A 21,020-nucleotide genomic window follows, 5' to 3' on the forward strand; every position below is an offset into this window, starting at 1 on the left:
GCCCACCAGGCTCCTCTGTCCATGGGATTTTCCAGGCAAGAGTACTGGAGTGGGGTGCCATTGCCTTCTCCAATGCTATATAAAGTATAGGCATGTGTATTTTATTAAATATTTGTTTCATGAATGAATGAATGGTTTGCTAAAGCCAGACATGTCAGAATAAAAGTGAAATAGAAAACTACAATGCTAAATTCAAAAGGAGAAAAAAAAGGCAAGGAGATAACCAAGTGAAGAAAACAAAAGCATTGCATATACTAACAATGCAAGACAGCGGGAAAAAGGAGTCATAGCTAGTGTCCAAATGGCCATGTTACAGTCAGAAGACATGAAGTTGAGAGAGTCATTTCCTAGGCAGGTTGATAAGGAGTCTAGGGGTCCCCAAGGAGAGAGGGGTCTGGAATTCTCAAGGAGGAAGAAAGGACATACTTTTTTTTCTTTCTCTACATTCCTTAGGATTATATAACAATAATGTATCCTGCCTGAGGACAGTCTCTGGATTAAGGATTGTCTTTGGATTAAACCTTCTGGCTAATTCTGTCATCTTAAAATGTAAATTATGGGAGTAGGTCTGATGAGGTCTTTACAACCTCCAGACATTCTTTGGATTCATTGGAGAGTATATAACTTCATTGTTAACACTAGCAAGCAGGTACTCTTTCTGCCCCCTTCTGATGCCTATGTCAGAAGCTTTCTCTATCTCCTTTATACTTTAATAAAACTTTATTACACAGAAGCTCTGAGCAATCAAGCCTCATCTCTGGCCCCGGATTGAATTCTTCTCCTCCGGGGGCCAAGAATCCCAGTGTCTTTGCATGATTCAACAACAATCTTTCATCTTGGGGGCTTGTCCAGGATCCTTCAGGACAAGGTAAGGATACTTGGAGCTTTAGTTCTTTGTTCTCTTAGCGAACACGTTTTCTGCTGTGCTTTACTAACTCTACGGTGTGCTTGTGTGAATGAATGACATGCCCTGCGTGAAGCAAGTAAGGAGCCCTGCTCTGCAGTTCCACGGTGATCTCATACGGCTCATGGCAGAAACCTGTCAGGGCGTTATATTGACCTGCCAATGCCAAGAGGCACCCAATGTCTCTGGTCGGGAACTGACCAGAAATGGGCAAAGTGTGTGGACCAAACTCTCCTTTCTCGGTCAAACTTTTCCGTCTCTTTGACCATTTCATAACTTTGGGAATTAGAAGTACTAACCTAATCTATTGGATCATAGACTTTCAAGGGACTTGTGATCTATACTGTTATTGTATACTGTGGCTTAGGTCCCAAACTTGGATTGGTAGCCAAGAAAGCGCCTAGCCTCGCTAGGAATCGAAAGTTCGGAAGCTAGATGGAGCTCTAGCTACCAGAACATCTCTGAGGTTAAAGGTTACTCAGATAGGGACTGCAATGGGTTTTTTTCTTTGGTAACGCTGGCTGTTAGTGGATCAGAGGAGGCTATTATACTGGTGTGGTGATGCTTGGAAAGAACATCTCAGTTTTATGTTCGTGTTGGTCTTATAGTAGTCAGGAAATACTCAGGGTCGTGCACAGGCACTCAGGTGACAAATGGTCTTAGCTTGGGAGGCATTCTGGAAGGTTACTCTGATTCACCATGGGTGACATCAGAGGCAAGCAAGGTTAAAGGTGAAGAGCTGGATGTCAAGTAGGGATGCTATCAAGTCTACCCCTGGTACATCCCCACCCCATCTCGGTGGTAGAACCCAGAGGGATGTGGACTGCGCCTGTGTCGGTAAGGGACAGACTAAGTCCGACCAGGAAGGAAAAGCTTTTGGTGTAACGTCTGTCTACATCCCCACCTAGAGCAGGGAGGGACGCCTCCGGTAGAAAAAATGGCCTTGGTCACTTTTTTTCTCTCTTACAGATGGGAGCTAACAATTCCAGCCTCACTCCTTTGAACTTTATCCTGAAAAACTGGGATAGATTTGATCCCCAGGGCTTAAAGAAGACACACCTGGTCTTCCTATGTGATACTGCATGGCCGTGGTATCCATTGGAGGACGGCGAACGGTGGCCAGTTGGAGGGTCTCTTAAGTACAATACTGTTCTACAATTAAACCGGTTCTGTAAGGAACAAGGGAAATGGGTAGAAGTAGCATATGTGTTGCCCTTTTTCCCTCTGCGAAATATGCCAGACTTATGTCCTAAGGGTATAGATTTGGGTGTGAAACCTTCAGCTCCCTCCTGTCCTCTTATTTTGCCCCCATACCTGGAAATCCAAACTGAGATTCAAACTGCCCACATGGAGGTCCAAACAACTCCTGTCTCAGTACGACCTCAGACTACTCTGGTTTCAGTAGAAACTCAGACCATCGAAGTAAGAGATGAGATGGAGGACAGGAGACAAATAGAAGAGGAAAAACAGGTTTCTCCAATCTATCCCTGGGATCATATGCACAGAGCAGCCAGAGAGACTGAGGAACAGCCACACAAGCTGTTGCCTCTTTATGAAACACCCACCAGGAGAAATAATCAGTCTGTGAGAGTTAATAAGCCTTTCTCTTATCAAGAAATGCAAAGAATCAAGGAGGATCTGGGAGACTATTTAGAGGACCCAGAAAAATATATTAGAGCTTTTAAAGGTGTTAATCTGCTTTATGACCTCACTTGGAAGGATGTGATGTATATCTTGGGACAAGCACCAACTCCCGAGTCAAAGACTCGAGTTTTGGGAAAAGTGGTTGCTTATGGAGATGAATGGCTTGGTAATGAATCAGTAGGGAAGAGGGAGAACGAGACAGCGGCCCTCTCCACTGGGAATCAGGCGGTCCCAACTGTAGAACCAGACTGGGACTACAACACAGCTAAAGGAAGATTGGATCAGAGTTATTTTGTTAGATATATTTTTGAAGGACTTAGGCAGGCGCATTCTAAGCCTTTAAACTATGGCAAATTGGCAGACATAGAACAGGAGGAGAAGGAAGCTCCTGGTAAATTCCTAGATAGACTGAGAGAAGCCCTTCACAGATTCACTGAGATTGATCCCAAAAGTGAAGAGGGAAAAGTGATCTTAAAGGATAGATTTCTCACTTAGTCGGCTCCAGATATCCGCTGTAAGCTATTAAAACGGGCGTATGGACCAAATCAGTCTTTAGATACTCTGTTACAACTGGCTCAGACAGTCTATTATGGTAGGGAATATGAGGAAAAGAAAGAAAGGCTAAGGAAAAGGCGGAAGCCTTCGCCATGGCTATGAAAAACGTTCTTAAACAGCCTGAGAAAAATGCCCAGAGGGGCCCAAGTGAAAAGGGATAGGCTTGCTATTACTGTGGAAAGGAGGGGCACCTCAAGCGTGATTGCCCTCAGGCATCTAAGCCGCCCCCACCCGGCTCCATGTCCATCTGCAAAGGACCACACTGGAAGAGAGACTGCCCCCAGAGGCGTAGGTCTCCAGGGTCGGACTCTCAAGACAATCAGGACTGAAGGTGCCCGGGGGTCCCCACACAAGCTCCAGTCCTAATTACACCTGAGGAACCCCGGGTATTAATAATTGTAAGGGGCCAATCCATTGATTTCCTTTTAGATACTGGGACAACTTATTCTGTGCTTACTGAAGCCCCTGACCCACTTTCTTCCCGATCTGCTTCCGTAATGGGACTGTCTGGATGAGCCAAAAGGTATTATTTCAGTTATTCTTTATCTTGCAAATGGGATTCTGTGCTGTTTTCACACGCGTTTCTGATCATGCCAGAATCTCCCTCACCCCTTTTGGGAAGGGATATACTGAGCAAGGTCCATGCCTCTGTTTTCATGAGTATGGAACCCTTCCTATCTCTCCCTTTAGTTGAACAAAATTTAAATCCTAGAGTATGGGCTGATGGAAAATCTGTGGGTCGAGCACAAAATGCTATTCCTGTAGCTGTTAAGCTCAAAGACCCACACGTATTTCCACATAAGAAGCAGTATCCACTGAAACCTGAAGTTAAGGAAGGGTTAAAACCCACCATCGAAAATTTAAAGGAGCAAGGACTATTAATTCCTTGTAACAGTCCTTGCAACACTCCTATTTTGGGTATAAAGAAATCGAATGGTAAATGGAGACTAGTTCAAGATTTATGAATAATAAATGAGGCTGTAGTTCCTTTACACCCCTTGGTGCCTAATCCTTATATTCTATTGTCTGAAATTCCTGAACCGGCCAAATATTTCTCAGTAATTGATTTAAAGGATGCCTTCTATTCAGTGCCTTTGGCGGAAGAAAGTCAATTTCTATTTGCCTTTGAAGACCCTACGTAGCCAGCTTCTCAGTTAACCTGGACAGTTTTGCCCCAGGGATTTCATGACAGTCCTCACTTATTTGGACAAAGTTTGTCATGGGATCTACAAAATTTTAATAGTTCTGAAGCGGTGGTGTTACAATATGTAGATGATATTTTGCTCTGTGCTGAGACAGAGGAAGCTTGTTTGAAAGCTTCAGAAGATTTCTTAAACTTTCTGGCAGGCTGTGGTTACAAGGCATCAAGAGAAAAGGCTCAGCTTTGTCAACAATCGGTTAGATATCTGGGCCTAATCATATCAGAAGGGACTAGAGCCATAGGCCCTGAGAGAATTAAACCTATACTAAATCATCCCCTACCTATGATTTTAAGACAACTGAGAGGATTTTTGGGAATCACAGGTTACTGTCACATTTGGATTGTGGGTTATGGGGAACTTGCCTGGCCGTTATATAAACTTATAGCTGAAACTCAGCAGGCCCAAACCGACAAACTGGTTTGGTCTCCAGAAACTCAAAAGGCTTTTAAGGTTCTTCAGACTGCTCTTCTGCAAGCTCCAGCTCTGGGCTTGCCCACAGGGTCAGAATTTAATTTGTTTGTCACTGAAAGAAAAGGTGTGGCATTGAGAGTTTTGACACAACCCCGAAGGCCTCACCAGCAACCTATTGCTTATCTAAGCAGAGAATTAGATGTAATTTCACGTGTGTGGCCCCACTGCCTAAGAGTAATTGGGGCAGCAGTTTTATTAGCACCTGAAACTTTAAAAATAATTAATGGATGAAAACTTACTGTACTGACTTCTCACGATGTGAGTGGAATCTTAAATTCTAAGGTTAATATTTGGATGACAGACAGTAGGCTTCTTAACTATCAGTCATTGTTAGAAGGACCAGTAACTAAGCTTAAAGTTTGTGGAAATTTAAATCCTGCTGCTTTCCTTCCTGAGAAGGAAAATGAAACACCTGATCTTGATTGTTCCCAATTCCTAACTTTAAACTATGCAGCTCGGGAGGATCTAAAGGATACCCCGTTAGACAATTCTGACATGGAAATATTTACAGATGGCAGTTCTTTTGTTTGGGATGGAAAGCGTAAAGCAGGTTACGCTGTGGTGACTGCCGAACAGGTTTTGGAAGCCAAATCTCTCCCCCAGGAAACCAGTGCTCAGTTAGGGGAGCTTGTGGCTCTGACCCGAGCTCTAGAGTTAAGCAAAGGGCAGCGGATGGGCCTGATAATCTGTGTGAGTCTACTTCTGCTGACTCCAAAAATCCTGAGTCTGCCGTTTGAGCCTCAAGACAATGCCTTCCTGTCCTGGGCTCACTCCTACGCTGCATTCCACAATCGGTCTAACTGCTGGGTCTGTGGAGCACGCCCCTCTTCATCAGTGGAAGGCTTCCGGAGGTGGACATCTCCACTTCAAGGAAAAGACTTTCTCCAAGTCTGTGAATAACGTTGACAACAATCACATGCGATACCTCTTCTTCATCTGATGACAGTCCATCTAAAATGGACTGGTGCAACACGTTGCACTTTAACTATGGACATAATGTGACTTTTAATTTCGATTTTAACTTATTTTAATGACTATGTTGCCTGTATCTGTAACTGTATAACTGGATTTGTTTCTAGCCGCATGAAAGCTTTTAAGTTACAAATGGTTGCTCAAACTCCTGCTACTGCTGCAGCTTCCTCCAACTACTATTTGGGGCCCCTGGATCAGATATCCTTAATATGAGGATTAGGAGAATATGTTTCTCACCAATTTAGGGACAATGCCCCTTGTCAGCTCGGAAGCAGTTATGGAACGAGAACGATGCCCCTTTTCCCTAGGCAGCATAATTCTCCTAAAAGAAAAGGGGGGAATGAGAGAGTCATTTCCTAGGCAGGTTGATAAGGAGTCTAGGGGTCCCCAAGGAGAGAGGGGTCTGGAATTCTCAAGGAGGAAGAAAGGACATACTTTTTTTTCTTTCTCTACATTCCTTAGGATTATATAACAATAATGTATCCTGCCTGAGGACAGTCTCTGGATTAAGGATTGTCTTTGGATTAAACCTTCTGGCTAATTCTGTCATCTTAAAATGTAAATTATGGGAGTAGGTCTGATGAGGTCTTTACAACCTCCAGACATTCTTTGGATTCATTGGAGAGTATATAACTTCATTGTTAACACTAGCAAGCGGGTACTCTTTCTGCCCCCTTCTGATGCCTATGTCAGAAGCTTTCTCTATCTCCTTTATACTTTAATAAAACTTTATTACACAAAAGCTCTGAGTGATCAAGCCTAGTCTCTGGCCCCGGATTGAATTCTTCTCCTCCGGGGGCCAAGAATCCCAGTGTCCTTGCGTGATTCAACAACAACCTTTCAAAGTGAAAGTGTTAGTTGCTCAATCGTGTCAGATTCTACAGCTCAATGAACTGTAGCCCACCAGGCTCCTCTGTCTGTATGACTTCTCAGGCAAGAATACTGGAGTGTGTTGCCATTTCCTTTTCCAAGGAATCTTCCTGACCTAGGGACTGAACTTGGATCTTTTGCATTTCAGGCAGATTCTTTGCCATCTAAAGGCCATTTACATTTATTATGTCAATGGATAAGTAGGAGCACTTGGAATTAATCTTCCTCTCTGTGACTGCACAAGTCTGGAGGACCTGAAGAAGGAAATGTGAGAGGGCCATGTAAGCAGCCTAGACATGAACTCTGGGGTGGTTGGAGGAAGAGGCAACGTGTGCTTACGTAGAACAGCAGCAGAGGTTGGAATGTCACTGCCACATCACTGGATCTCCCTACAGATCTTACTGTAGAACTCTGGAGAACACAGGAGCAGGAATTCAGTTCATTCACTGAGTCGTGTCCAACTCTTTGCAACCCCATGGACTGCAGCATGCCAGGCTTTCCTGTCCATCACCAACTCCCAGAGCTTGCTCAGACTCATGTCCATCGAGTAGGTGATGCCATCCAACAATCTCATCCTCTGTCATCCCCTTCTCCTCCTGCCTTCAATCTTTCTCAGCATCAGAGTATTTTCCAAGGAGTCAGTTCTTTGCATCAGGGAGCCAAAGTGTTGGAGTTTCAACTTCAGATCAGTCCCTCCAATGAATATTCAGGACTGATTTCCTTTAGGATGGATTGGTTGGATGTCCTTGCAGTCCAAGGGACTCTCAAGAGTCTTCTCCAACACCACAGTTCAAAAGCATCAATTCTAAAGTGCTCAGCTTTCTTTATAGTCCAACTCTCACATCCATACATGGCTACTAGAAAAACCATAGCTTTGACTAGACAGACCTTTTTCAGCAAAGTTATTTATAAGAAACCCAGCCAACCGGAGATATGGTCCTAATTTTAACAAGCTGGGTTTTATATCTGCTTCCTGACAGAGGAAAGAGAGAAGGGAGACAATGAGGTGAGAACCAAAGTATTAGAAAAAAAGAAAAAGATAACCATGTATGTTGCTACTTTGAAAATTTGTCAGCTGGGTAATGCCAAAACTGATAAAATTATAAAGGAGGAAGTGAAAGTGTTAGTGACTCAGTCACTTTGAGACCCCATGCACTGTAGCCTACCAGGCTCCTCTGTCCACGGAATTCCCCAGGCAAGAACACTGAAGTGTGTAACCATTTCCTTTTCCAGGGGCTCTTCCTGACCCAGGGATCAAACCCAGATCTTCTGCATTGCAGGCAGACTCTTTAGCATCTGAGCCACCAGGGAAACCCAGAAATGAAGAAACAAAGAATTAGACCAGTAGGTATTTAAGGTGTGTTCAGACTACTGGTTTAAGTATCTCTCTAAACCCCCTACTTAAGGCAGATAGATGTTAATGCTGAAGCTGTCTCTCTGGGTTTGAAAACAAGTGCCTTCAACTGAGAAGAGAAGCTCGATTCAGATGGTTCAGGTAAAATGGTAGCAAATACTTGCATTCTAGTTTGATTTTTTTCTGTTTTTGTTGTTGTTGTTGTTCCTGAAGCAAATAATAATATTATTGCAAATGATTAATATATATAAATATATATAATTAGCTCTGTTATTCATCACACAAACTTTCCTACAGATACTCTCTCTCATTTGGCTGAGCTACCTGTAGGAAGAACTGCCAGCTGGTTAAATGGATCTGTGTGGCCCAGAATGCTAATATAAATGCTGATCTTCTGAATCTGTGAGAACCATAAGGAATGAAAAGTAACATAGGGTATTGCAGGTTTTATGCAAGAAAAAAAATGCCTGTGATTAAAGATAAGTTGAGGAGGAATAAAAGACTGGGGAGGCAGAATTACAGACTTAGCACAGGAAAATAGATTAAGGTTTAGAAAAACTAAGATAAAAAGAGATTTGGCAAGATGCTGAAATGCTTTTAAATCCATGCAAATAACTGACAAGGGGAAAGGAATAAGTGAAAGGATAAAACAATGCATTTTAGAGCAAGACAAAAGATCAGCTACAGAACAAAACATTAAAAAAAAAACTGCTTCTATTCTGATGTACAAGTTAGCTAAGAGTACAAAATTTCTTGAAAATGTTCTCTAAAAGGTACACTAAAGACAATAAACCAAGCAAAGAACATTAATTGATCAAACAAACGAACAAAAAAAATCAGAGTGGCCTAGATTAGTGATATTATGCAAGTGAAATGGAGAGACTGTACTTAAAAAATTCATTATAAATCATGAATGGAGCTCTTGGGAAGATTTTTAGTTTATTCAATTTAAAGTGTGCATGAGACAGGTACTGATCAAATCCTTATGCATCACACTGAGAAACAGGGTGACAATCTTCAATTCTGGGAGCCTTGCTGCTGAGACCTCTAGACTGAAACACCAGACACTCCTTAGCTTGTCCCCAAGTAGCTAGCTAGAATGTTATTAATCTAGAGTTTCTATGCATGTATTTTGTATATGGCAAAGTTAAAGACTGATGAATAACTTAAAATCATAAACAAACTAAAGGGGAATAGGGCCTATTGCTGTCCTCATTTTTTTTTAAAAAGTCCTCAACTCTAGGGCTGAATGATTACCAAATGATGATATAAACACTTTGTAATGTTTTTAGATCATAACATTTATAGACTACATACATGGCATAACATATAAGGATCACATAAATATGTGTGTATGAATGTATATGTAGTTATTTTATATTATCTATATATTATTAATAATCATTAGTTTATGTTTTTACATCTTCATTTGGTCATCATTCATACATATACAATAACTTGTGGAATTTAGAATAAAATGGTGAATCCTTAGTGAACTGTGGATTGTTTTGGAAACTACATACTTAATGCAATAAGGAGTCATCAATAAAAGTACTCAGTGGATAGATAACTATCTCCAAAAGCACATTGAAATAATTATTTCCATTCTTCTCTCAAACATTCCTAAATATATGTGATGGTTGTATCTAATACAACCAGTTTAACTATTTTGCTCAAATTACAATTTGTTTGTATTAATGAAAGGCAACAATTTCATCATTCACTCAGTCACTCTTTCAATAGTTTGAGATTAAATTATTCAGTGTTTTTACATATATTTTATATATAATTTATGTTACTATTTTGCAGATTCTCTTTTCTTTGTAATGGCCAGAGATAATTTTCATCTGGAAAAATCTTGTCTCTCTAAGGGCATAAAATCTCATACAGAAAAATGAAGGTCTTGATTCCAGCTGTCTATAAAACCATAAGGCTAATTAAATCAAACTGCTATTGTGTTGCAAGGGCATGGTAATTAATCATGGGATAAGGCTAAAAGCCTAGGCCAGAGAAGCTTTCTGTTCTTAGTGCAATCAAAATGGGTGAAGTGGGCATGGTGTTCATTAAAAACTTGAATCACTGGCATTCACTAATTTTTAAATCAAATACTGGACTTAGAAGGTGGGTAATAAATTTAAACAAATGTGATGTAAACACACTTGCTTGGAATTATGAAAGCTGGAACAAACATTTTTAAGATTGGATCCTTGCCTTATTTCAGTTACAAAATAAATATCTTCATATCCTCTGCATTGTAGAGAAAATGTATGGGAAATTTTCTGGAGCCTACTGTATATAAATTGAGATTTTGCTAATATTCTGTCACCCAAGTATGAATTTGGGTACACTTCCACAGATTATCTCATGTTAACATTCTCCCTTACAAAACATCTTTTTGTTTTTAAACTTAAAATTTTGTTTTATGTACAGGTCTCTCAATATTCAATCAGTGCTTAAATAAGAACAATTTGTATTTGCCTCCCTTAAATTTATTTCCTGTTATAAAACATTTTTAACAAAAGGATATGAGAGAAAATTATCAAGTTACATTTCAACTATACTTTGTAGAATGTCATATTTACATATGGAAAATTGAAAAGCTGTGGATTCCAATAATTGGAAAGTGTATTTTGCTTATTGTGGGCTTAAGAGATGCATCTGGCAAACTGCACCATATCTGAGGCTTTCTCTGCCATATTGTTCTTATCTGGGCACGATTTCATTATGTCTGTATTTAGCCCTCGTTTTTGTCTATTATAATAAAATAAGTCCCAAAGAAGCTGAGAAAGTATTGAAGGAAATTGTATAGAAGGAAGTCAAGCAGATGAAAAAAGTCCATGTCTCTGCATATAAGACAACTGTTAATAATTGTATCTGGATTTTAGATACCAAGTAGCAAAATTTAAAGCAATTTGCATTTTTACCCAATAGTTTCATACTTCTTTTCTGGCACTTTACAGAATTTATATACACTTGTGTATGGTGTTTGCACATTTTAAATATACATGTGGCACTTTATAATGTTTCTCATTTAAAACTAATGAAAAACTGAGTTGTTGTTAGGATTTTAGGTCAGAAAATCTCACCTTCAGTAAAGGATTATAACTTTAAGTGGGTGATGCTTGATTTGGGTTCTTCCAATGCTCTGAATGGGTGCTTTTCTTTGGAATCTGGAATCACTTTTAGGCAGATTTCAGACTCCTCAAGGTTGCTATTGCTGTCCCAAGATAAGGGACAATATTACCTCTTAGGAGACAGAGCCAGCAGCTGCACCATAGTACGATAGTAAACAGAGTTTGGACAAAGTTGAAAGGAAGATCTCTGAACATGGAAATTAGTTTAATAATTAACCACTTCTGTACAGGTGCTCAGATGTTCAGTCTTGTGTGACTCTTTGTGACCCCATGGGCTGTAGCCCGCCAAACTCCTCTGTCCATGGGATTTTCCAGGCAAGAATACTGGAGTAGGTTGCCATTTTCTTCTCCAGGGGATCTTCCCCACCCAGGGATCAAACCTGCATCTCTTACATCTCATGCACTGGCAGGCAGATTCTTTACCACTAGCGCCACCTGGGAAGACAAGCTTCCACTAATATTGACCAAGACAATGGCTTCTTTTACCCATGAGACTTTGTAAATTTAGATAAGACATTTATTCACAGAGAAGTTGTGTCATTTGGAAAGCAAGGGCAGGTATATTTGGAAATGCTTAGGTAAAAATCTATGAAAATATACACATAAACTATTTATGAGAGGTGAACAATTTAACTTCAGATTATTTTTTAAAACATGATTGAATAAATGGCAAAATTAATAATGACAAAATTAAAATGCTTACTTTTAGCAAAAATGGATATTTTAGATTTGAAAAGAAGCTTTTATTTTAAATGTCAAATGAATATAGACATAGATTTCCTGAACTTGGCATTCCCTACAGTGAGTGACTTTCCATAAATGTCTGTACTTGTGAAAGAGAGTGAAAGTCGATTGGTCGAATCCAACTCTTGACGACCCCATGGACTAAACAGTCCATGGAATTCTCCAGGCCAGAATACTGGCAGGGGTAGACTTTCCCTTCTCCAGGGGATCTTCCCAACCCAGGGATCGAACCCAGATCTCCTGTGTTGCAGGCAGATTCTTTACTATCTGAGTCACAAAGGAAGCCCAAGAATACTGGAGTGGGTTGCCTACCCCCTGTCCATCAGATCTCCCCCACTCAGGAATCTAACTGGGGTCTCCTGCATTGCAGGCAGATTCTTTACCAACTGATCTATCAGGGAAGCCCCAATACTTATCTTATGTCTGTACTTATTAAAGTACATATCTTTATTATGGACAGTGGCTTTCAGAAGGAGGAAAGAATATTCTATTTCTCAGTTATGCAAATAATGACATTATATTCTTTTCAATAATGGTCCAAAATCAAGCAATAAAGTATACTTGCTTAAAACCTGGGGGGAAAAAAATCATTGTATTGACACCATTGTGAAATAAGGATATTAATGACTCATATTCTACTCAAATTCTATACCCTTTTCATAGGCTGTTCTTCAAGTTTGACTTTCTTTCCTTTCCTTCTTCCCTTCCCCTCTTCTGCCTTCCTGCTTTTTTTTTCTCACTCTCATTCTTACTTTTGTCCCCCCGCCCCTCATAATTCTCTGGCTTAGAAACAGATTCCTGTCCCCACCATGAAAAGTAAATTTCTAACCATCTGGAGCATCATGGCTATCAAAACGAGGATCTTTTTTAAATGCAAATATTTAAATAAAATTGGGCTTCCCTTATGGCTCAGCTAGTAAGCATATGCCCTCCATGCGGGAGATCTGAGTTCAATCCCTGAGTTGGGAAGATCCCCTGGAGAAAGAAAAGGCTACCCATTCTAGTATTCCAGCCTAAAGAATTCCATGGACTGTATAGTCCATGGGGTCGCAAAGAATCAGACACGACTGAGTTATTTTCACTTTCACTTTAAATAAAATTAGCTTCAGTATTTGAATTGCCATTGGGTGTGTGTGGGTATCGGAGAAGGCAATGGCACCCCACTCCAGTACTCTTGCCTGGAAAATCCCATGGATGGAGGAGCCTGGTGGGCTGCAGTCCATGGGGTCACTAGGAGTCAGACACGACTGAGCGACTTCATTTTCACTTTTCACTTTCAAGCATTGGAGAAGGAAATGGCAACCCACTCCAGTATTCTTGCCTGGAGAATCCCAGGGACGCGGGAGCCTGGTGGGCTGCCGTCTATGGGGTCGCACAGAGTTGGACACCACTGAAGCGACTTAGCAGCAGCAGCAGCAGCAGCAGCAGTGTGTGTGGGTATGTGTGCGGGCGCGCGCGCGTTAGTCGCTCAGTCATTTCGGACTCTTTGTCATTACCATTGGTAAATGAACTTTTATAAATATTTTGTCATGAAGAGCATTTTCATCCAAATTAGGACTCTAAGCTTTAATATCCACTCTATTTGACTGTCAATCAGTTTCCTGTTGGAAAACTTTTTAAGGGCATTTGATACATGACTTAGTTTAGTTACACTAGATGCGTTAGCTAGTCAGGAATATTAAGTTCATGTTTTCTGCATCCATAATTTCCATTCTGTTTTCTTCAATTCTTACTCAGATGAGTCATTCTCAAAATTATTCACTGCCAGTTTGAGGTCACAGTGGTCTTTGCGAAACACAGATATCCAGGGAAAGGCACCTTTAAATTCCAAACACACAGTGCTGTGGCATATAAGATATGGCACATGCATATGTATTGATGATCTAAGACAAGAGTTGATAATCTGAGACAAATATATTAGAAATGAAGACATAAAATTTTAAAAATGTATATATCCACTAGGTGCTTTTTTCTACAAATTGGGAAAAGACTCATTATTCAATTATAGCAGCAGAACACCTTGATCCTGGTAATGGAACATGTTCTGCACAATAATTATTTAAAAACCATCTCCCTACATTAAAAGACAGAAAAAAGACCAAGCAAGTAAATAGCATGTACATGACTTATAATCAACATGAAAATCTGGTGGATATTTAAATAAATAAAACTTACACTACACTGAATGATGTATGATCTGAACAGATTGTTTTAAGCAAATATAAGTTCATTACCTTAAAACTGTTCCTTATTATTAATATCATCTGCATATTTAGACATTCCTTCGTCAATAACTTATATAATAAGCAGTAGTCCTATAATTTTATCTTTCTGCAGTAAGATAAAATACAATGAAAAACAAATCTAACAAACATGCACAAACTCATTAAATAGCTGAAGCATATTTTTAGATGGCTTTGTTAAAATACTACAAAGAATGCAAAGAAGATACATTCATATAGAGTGCTATTTTGTGAACTGATTACTGGTGCAAGACATTCTCATATCATCATAATCATAGAAGAATTATCTGGCAAAAATCCACAGTCTATTTCTTCTAGAAAAGATTGGTAAATTTAGGAGAATTTATTTAAAGTTGAGTTTTTTCTTTATCAGTCATCTGCACTAGGTTTAACTTCTCAAGATGGTGATCAAATAATTAAAAATGCAGTTCTTATTCACATGAGAATTAGAGAGATTAGGTACACAAAAAACTGAGAAAAATATTAAGATACACACACACACATATATATATATATATATACATACTTTACTACTATGAACTGGTTAATTGATACGTATCAAATATGAATAGAATATTAAAAAATAGAATTGCAGTTATTTGACCTGAAAATTCTAATAAAGTAATTTAATTTTACAAATGATGCAAATATACACTAATAAATAAATATAAAATATAGTATATAAATATATACAGTATTTATGTAAACAATACACTAAAATGAAAGTAACTAACATATACTTCATGCCCGACTCTTTGCAACCCCATGGTCTGTAGCCTGCCAGGCTCCTCTGTCCATGAGATTCTCCAGGCAAGAATACTAGAATGGGTTGCCATTCCCTTCTCCAGGGATCTTCCTGACCTAGGGATCAAACCCTGGTCTCCCACATTGCAGGCAGATTCTTTACCATCTGAGACACCAGGGAAATCGTAACATATACTTCTTGCTGTGTACAAGACAGGACACTGCTCCAAGCGTTTTATGTATTTTAACTCACTTATTTTCTACATCAACCATGTGAAGTAGGTATTTTTATTACCTTTGACTGTTTACAGATGAGGAAATTGAGACCCAGAGAGATGATGTAAAACTGTCCAGGATCACTAAGCTAGCAAGTGGTAGACACAACATTTGAAATCAAAGTGCCTCTGAAGACCATGCTATGTGGAACTCCCTCCTTGTGGATAACAAAAATCTTTAGATTCAATTCAGCTCTCTGAGATGGATCATGAATTATACCCAGAAATAGGTTTTTTCAGCCAGACATACCCACTGAAAAACAGCCAGATTAACTTAGCCTTCCATTATGCTCTTCCTCCCAGGCTCTCTTTGATGCTAGAGGAGGGAGTAAGATGCAAAAATGAGCACAAAACAACCTTTGCTCTTAACAAACTTACGGTAGAAATAGATCCATTCCAAATGAGTACATAAAATTTAGTTTAAAATGTCTTTACTTTCCAAGAAATGAAAACAGAAAACTCTGCTTTTAAAATACATGTCAGGTGGAAATGAAGTGAAATGAAAGTTGCTCAGTCATCTCTGACTTTTTGCCACCCCATGGACTATACAGTCCATGGAATTCTCCAGGCCAGAATACTGGAGTGGTAGCTGTTCCCTTCTCCAAGGTATCTTCCCAGCCCCAGGGATCGAACCCAGGTCTCCCGCATTGCAGGTGGATTCTTCACCAGGTGGAAATACACTATATATAAAATAAAATAAAAATATAGTGTGTTTGATTCAAGTTTGAGTTTTAAAATTTGAATCTATACCCATTTACTCCTCTCCTTGGCCCTTTAAGACAATTTATGCAACACCTCTGAGGAAACCTTAAGCTCCCCAAGTTTCAGTTTGAAAACTCTAAATTATGAGAGATTCAGAGAGAAATAGGAAAATAAAGATTTATTGAGCTTTCTAGGAAAACAGAGAGCACTGAGTTAAGGTTAGTCCAAAAGTAATCTTTAAGGAGAATGAGATTTGATTTAAGCCTTAACAGATGCAGATGGGTCATGGTGATGAAATAGGAAGAGGATTATTATGACCACAAATGCATAAACAGTGTTTAGGAGACAGTGGATGATCTAGTTTTGTTAGAACATATGAGGCACCATCACTACAGATGGTGACTGTAGCCATGAAATTAAAAGACGCTTAATCCTTGGAAGGAAAGTTATGACCAACCTAGATAGCATATTCAAAAGCAGAGACATTACTTTGCCAACAAAGGTTTGTCTAGTCAAGGCTATGGTTTTTCCAGTGGTCATGTATGGATGTGAGAGTTGGACTATGAAGAAGGCTGAGCGCCGAAGACTTGATGCTTTTGAACTGTGGTGTTGGAGAAGACTCTTGAGAATCCCTTGGACTGCAAGGAGATCCAACCAGTCCATTCTAAAGGAGATCAGCCCTGGTATTTCTTTGGAAGGAATGATGCTAAAGCTGAAAGTCCAGTACTTTGGCCACCTCATGTGAAGAGTTGACTCATTGGAAAAGACTCTGATGCTGGGAGGGATTGGGGGCAGGAGGAGAAGGGGACGACAGAGGATGAGATGGCTGGATGGCATCACTGACTTGATGGACGTGAGTCTGAGTGAACTCGGGGAGTTGGTGATGGACAGGGAGGCCTGGCGTGCTGTGATTCATGGGGTTGCAAAGAGTCGGACACGACTGAGTGACTGATCTGATCTGATCTGATGAGGCACTGGAAGTTATAGACCAATGGACCCTAGGCTTAAGCTTGAAAGTAACAATAAATCATTAAGTTTGTTAACTAGAAAGCGAAATTAGTAGAACTATGATTGGTGATTTAGTATTTAATTGTGTGTGTGTGTGTGTGTGTGCACGCGCGCTTGCCTTGTGTGTTGCAGTGGTTTCCAGTGGTGGCAGCAAGGAGAAACAAAAATCAGCTAGAAGTCTGTCTCAGAATACTGCTAATTAGATTCAGTTAAATGTGACATAAAGGAGAAATGTTTGCTGGATTAATAAAGGGATGAAAATATTAATGAAGGAATGAATAAATGCATGATGTAGTTAGGCAGCAGAATTCATATAGTTGAATCAGTTTTTACAGGAGAGAAAATCAGATGTTAATGTCAAGGGTTTATTTAAACTTTTGAAGATATCTAGGGTAATGCTTGTATAGTTAATGGAAATCAAGGAGATGAAAAAAGATGTGAAGATTTTGAGGTAGAAATGATATAGTTGTTTGAAATACTCAGATAAGATTACATTGGGACATCTTTGTGCTGATGTCAAAACGTTGAAATTGTAAGTCTAAATAAACATCAAGAGAAATTTCAGATTATAAAATCTGACAATATTTATGCAGAGAAAATCAACTAAACTGTAGAAACATATTCAGAATATTAGCAAAAGGAATTAAAAAGAGAGAAGTTCTGAAAAATCAGTACATCTAGACTGAGGATAAAATTACAAAAAATATCAGAGTAGCTTTATAGGAGACATGACTGAGATTTGCAATGAGTCTAGAAGCCAGAAAAGAGAAATTAAGGAATTTATTTGCAAAATAAGTTTGAAAAGAGCATCAAATACTGCCTCAGTTAAGGCTTTTATACAATAAGTGATCAACTCTACTAAATAAAGAACATCATTTGGACTGTATAAAACCTTTGTCAAAGCACCATTAGCAATACCATATTGGGAAACAGAAGAATCCCTCTAGCTAGTTTTGAGATGCTTAGGCTTTGAAAATCTAACTTCATGATTAACCAAACTGCATAATTTCGTCATTGAGTTTATGTTAAGTCATATGAAACAAGCCTAAAGGTTTAGAATTATTCTGCAGTTTAAAAAAATTAACATGAATATTTTTAGGAAGATATGCTTATACAAATATCTCATCTTCTGAAGATATTGAAGAACAGTGTTGAGATTTTATTTCACACGTATGAGATCTTCCAGTTACTCAAATAGAACAGATGTCCAGCGATTATTTCTCAATACCATCCTAAATATGATGATAACCAGTGGCTGTTATGTTGAGACGCTGCATCATTCTACTTGCTATTGAAATAGCAATAATATGGTAAGTATTTTCTATTATATTTGGATATTGTGCTTCATACTATTCAAACCATGCTTAAAGATCACAAAGAAATATAAACTAAAAATAACCCACTATGCAAATTTTCTAGGGCAAAAGGAAGAAAAAACAAATTTCTCTCTCTCATTCTCTCTCTCTCTCTCTCACACACACACACACACGCACACACAAACACACATACAAAAACATAGATAAGATTTTTAAATTTTGTTTTAGAGCCTAATTTTAGCAGTGTGCAGATAAACCCAATTTTCCAAGTCTATTATGAGGGATGAGTTAATATATACAAACATGATTTACAAGTTATAAAACAGTCTAAAACCATTGTTTTATTAATCTTATTAAAATTTACATAAAGCAAGGGGAGAATATTTCTTAATCCAGCATAGTAGATCATGAAATGGAAAGTAGTACTAACAATGATTTGTTTTTATAATCTTTATAGTTCTACTCATTTTGTCTAGTTGGTGCTCACATTCATCCCACAAAGAAGGAAAAATTAAACTCTACTATTTTTCTAATTGTCTAAATGGCAACACTAATAACTACATATAGTCATTTTCAAGCATCACATAATTATAAAGATGGAAAATAGAAAAAATATGCAGGATTGTGTGTCAATATATTGTGCCCCCAAAGTAACTTTTTCAAGATCAAAAATCAAGTGATAGGAATTGTTCCTTGATGTTTTACCATCCACCACATATTTCTTGAATTTATATGTATATCAGGATTTTTTTCTGACAAAATCATTATTTTTTTCAAAACAAAATTATTAAAACTGATTTTCTGACATTTGGATTAGTTCAGTAAAGATTTACTGAAAGCTTAGTATCTTCAAGGTAGATGTTTAAGACACTGTGATTAGTTACAAATCAATCATGTATACTTCCCACTGCTATCTCCCTTCCTCTAAATATCACAGTTTCTTAAGTTAAAAAATGAGATAAGTATTTATAAATTGTTAATAATATAAATCATGGTTGTATAAATTATGTAATAAATATTCAGATAAAGTGCTATAGGACTGTGGGGGATAAAGATGAGACATTTTTCCTGATGAAAGTGATGTGGGAAGGAATCTAGAATTAGGTAGAATTTGGTAATAGCATGAAAGGGAAGTCAATGCAGACAGGAAGATAAAGGACAGAAGGTGTGAATGGTATTCTTCAAAGACCAGACCCAAGTGAAAACTTCAGAGATTTGAGATTAGACTCAGAAAATTCACAACATCTATCTATAGAATTGCCTACATTGTGTTGAGCAAAGAACAACCAGAGAGAACTACTTTGAACACTCACTATAGACACATGTATGTGGGGCAGTCACATCAAATAAGTGGAGGGTACTTTTGAAAAGAAAAAAAAAATCAAATTATATAGAGATGGTATCAATTGATAGCACTGATTGTGTAACAGAATATTATGCAAACTAATATAAACAGTTATGTAATGGATTTGACACTTAAACTTAATAAATTCTTTACCTGAGATCTGCCTCTTTTCTGCTAAAAATGAAAGGAGACTTTTATCTGACATCATTGAAGACTAATTTTAATAGGTGTCCTTGGAAAATATGTATTCATCTATCTTTTCTTAACCATGAGGCAAAAATGCATCTTTTTGAAAAATTGAGCATAAATCAGAAAATATTGGGCAGCTGCATTCATGACAATTTAGAGAATTTGGAAGCACTTCAGGACCTTAGATGACTATGTTCCAGTTTTCTGATTTATCTTTGAAGATTTATTAATCAGAGGTATATTCTATTTTATGCAGATTTTATAGTCTTTGTCAAATTTCAGTCATCCTCATAGAATTGTAGTTTTATAAAAGACAGATGCAGAAATTAGAATTTAATACCTAAGAATAAGAAAATTGTGTGCCTTATAAATGTTATAATATGTGCTCTGCATAAATAACAAATGGTTCCATGGTATTTGGATGTCTTATGCTGATATTTCCCAGCTCTTTTCTTATTTTACTTGAAAACCAATGATTGCTTTTCCAGAAGTTCCCTTGTATCAGGTGGCTTCTCTGTCCAGTAATTAGTTTGGCACTCCCTTGCCCAACCATTTTGAACCTTCTTTCTGATGCTCAAAATCATGTAAAATATGGTTACATGTTTCCAAAATATTTTTTCCCTCCTTCAAGTCTTTATCATTCTAGTGAAGTTGCTCAGTTGTGTCCAACTCTTTGCAATCCCATGGACTATAGCCTACCAGTTCCTCCATCCATGGGATTTTCCAGGCAAGGGTACTGGAGTGAGTTGCCATTTCCTTCCCCAGGGGATCTTCCCAGCCCAGTTATCAAACCCAGGTCTCCTGCTTTATCATTCGCATGATTTCAAATCTGATGATTTTCCACACCATTTTCAGTATATGTCAAACCTACTTATGTATTTGTCCATCACGAACATCTATTCAACTAATCTCTACTATCTGAACTTTTTCTATTATTCAAGACCTACTTCTGTTTAGGTGGCTCAGTGTTAAAGAATCCACTTGAAAATGCAGGAGACACAGGAAATGCAGCTTTGTTCTCTGGGTGGGGAAGATCCCCCTGGAGACTGAATTGGCAATCCACTCCAATATTCTTGCCTGGAAAACCTGATGGAGAGAGGAGCCTGCTGGGCTAAAGTCCATGGGGTCCCAAAAGAGTTGGACACGGCTGACCACGCACACATGACAGGACCTCTGCTTCACTAGGCTGTAAGAGATTACTAACTGACTGCTATATTAAAGGCAGAATGCACCTAAATGTTATCCTTGCCTTTACAAATCTTAGAGTTTAATCAGAACAAATCAAAAGAATGCATCAGTAAGTTTGCTGATACTTAGACTTTTGTGAAAAAGGAATTCTGTGGCATAG

At 38.5% G+C, this 21,020-nt stretch overlaps 1 protein-coding gene across 10 annotated transcripts in view; it reads left to right on the forward strand.

Moving 5' to 3' along the window:
• The first annotated feature begins 210 nt into the window (after positions 1-210).
• Positions 211-21,020, forward strand: part of LOC147370853 (uncharacterized) — a 73,927-nt gene continuing 53,117 nt past the window's right edge. For 2 of the 10 annotated variants that reach the window (XR_015166205.1, XR_015166203.1), the window contains exons 1-4: positions 211-868; positions 1,874-2,075; positions 3,533-3,626; positions 7,852-7,962. Coding sequence is in view for 1 of the 10 variants with exons in the window: in XM_086407754.1 (XP_086263880.1) it covers positions 1,874-3,043 (1,170 nt within the window). In the remaining 9 variants the exon portion in view is untranslated. Of the gene's footprint in view, positions 869-1,873; positions 3,494-3,532; positions 3,627-7,851; positions 8,461-21,020 lie in introns of those variants that run through there. The other 8 variants (XR_015166204.1, XR_015166200.1, XR_015166201.1 and 5 more) reach the window with 8 other exon arrangements.

The sequence above is a fragment of the Bos grunniens genome, chromosome 6 (genome assembly GCF_055505025.1).
Source record: "Bos grunniens cultivar Pamir isolate PY7600 chromosome 6, Bosgru_T2T1.0, whole genome shotgun sequence".
NCBI classification, from domain to species: Eukaryota; Metazoa; Chordata; class Mammalia; order Artiodactyla; family Bovidae; genus Bos; species Bos grunniens.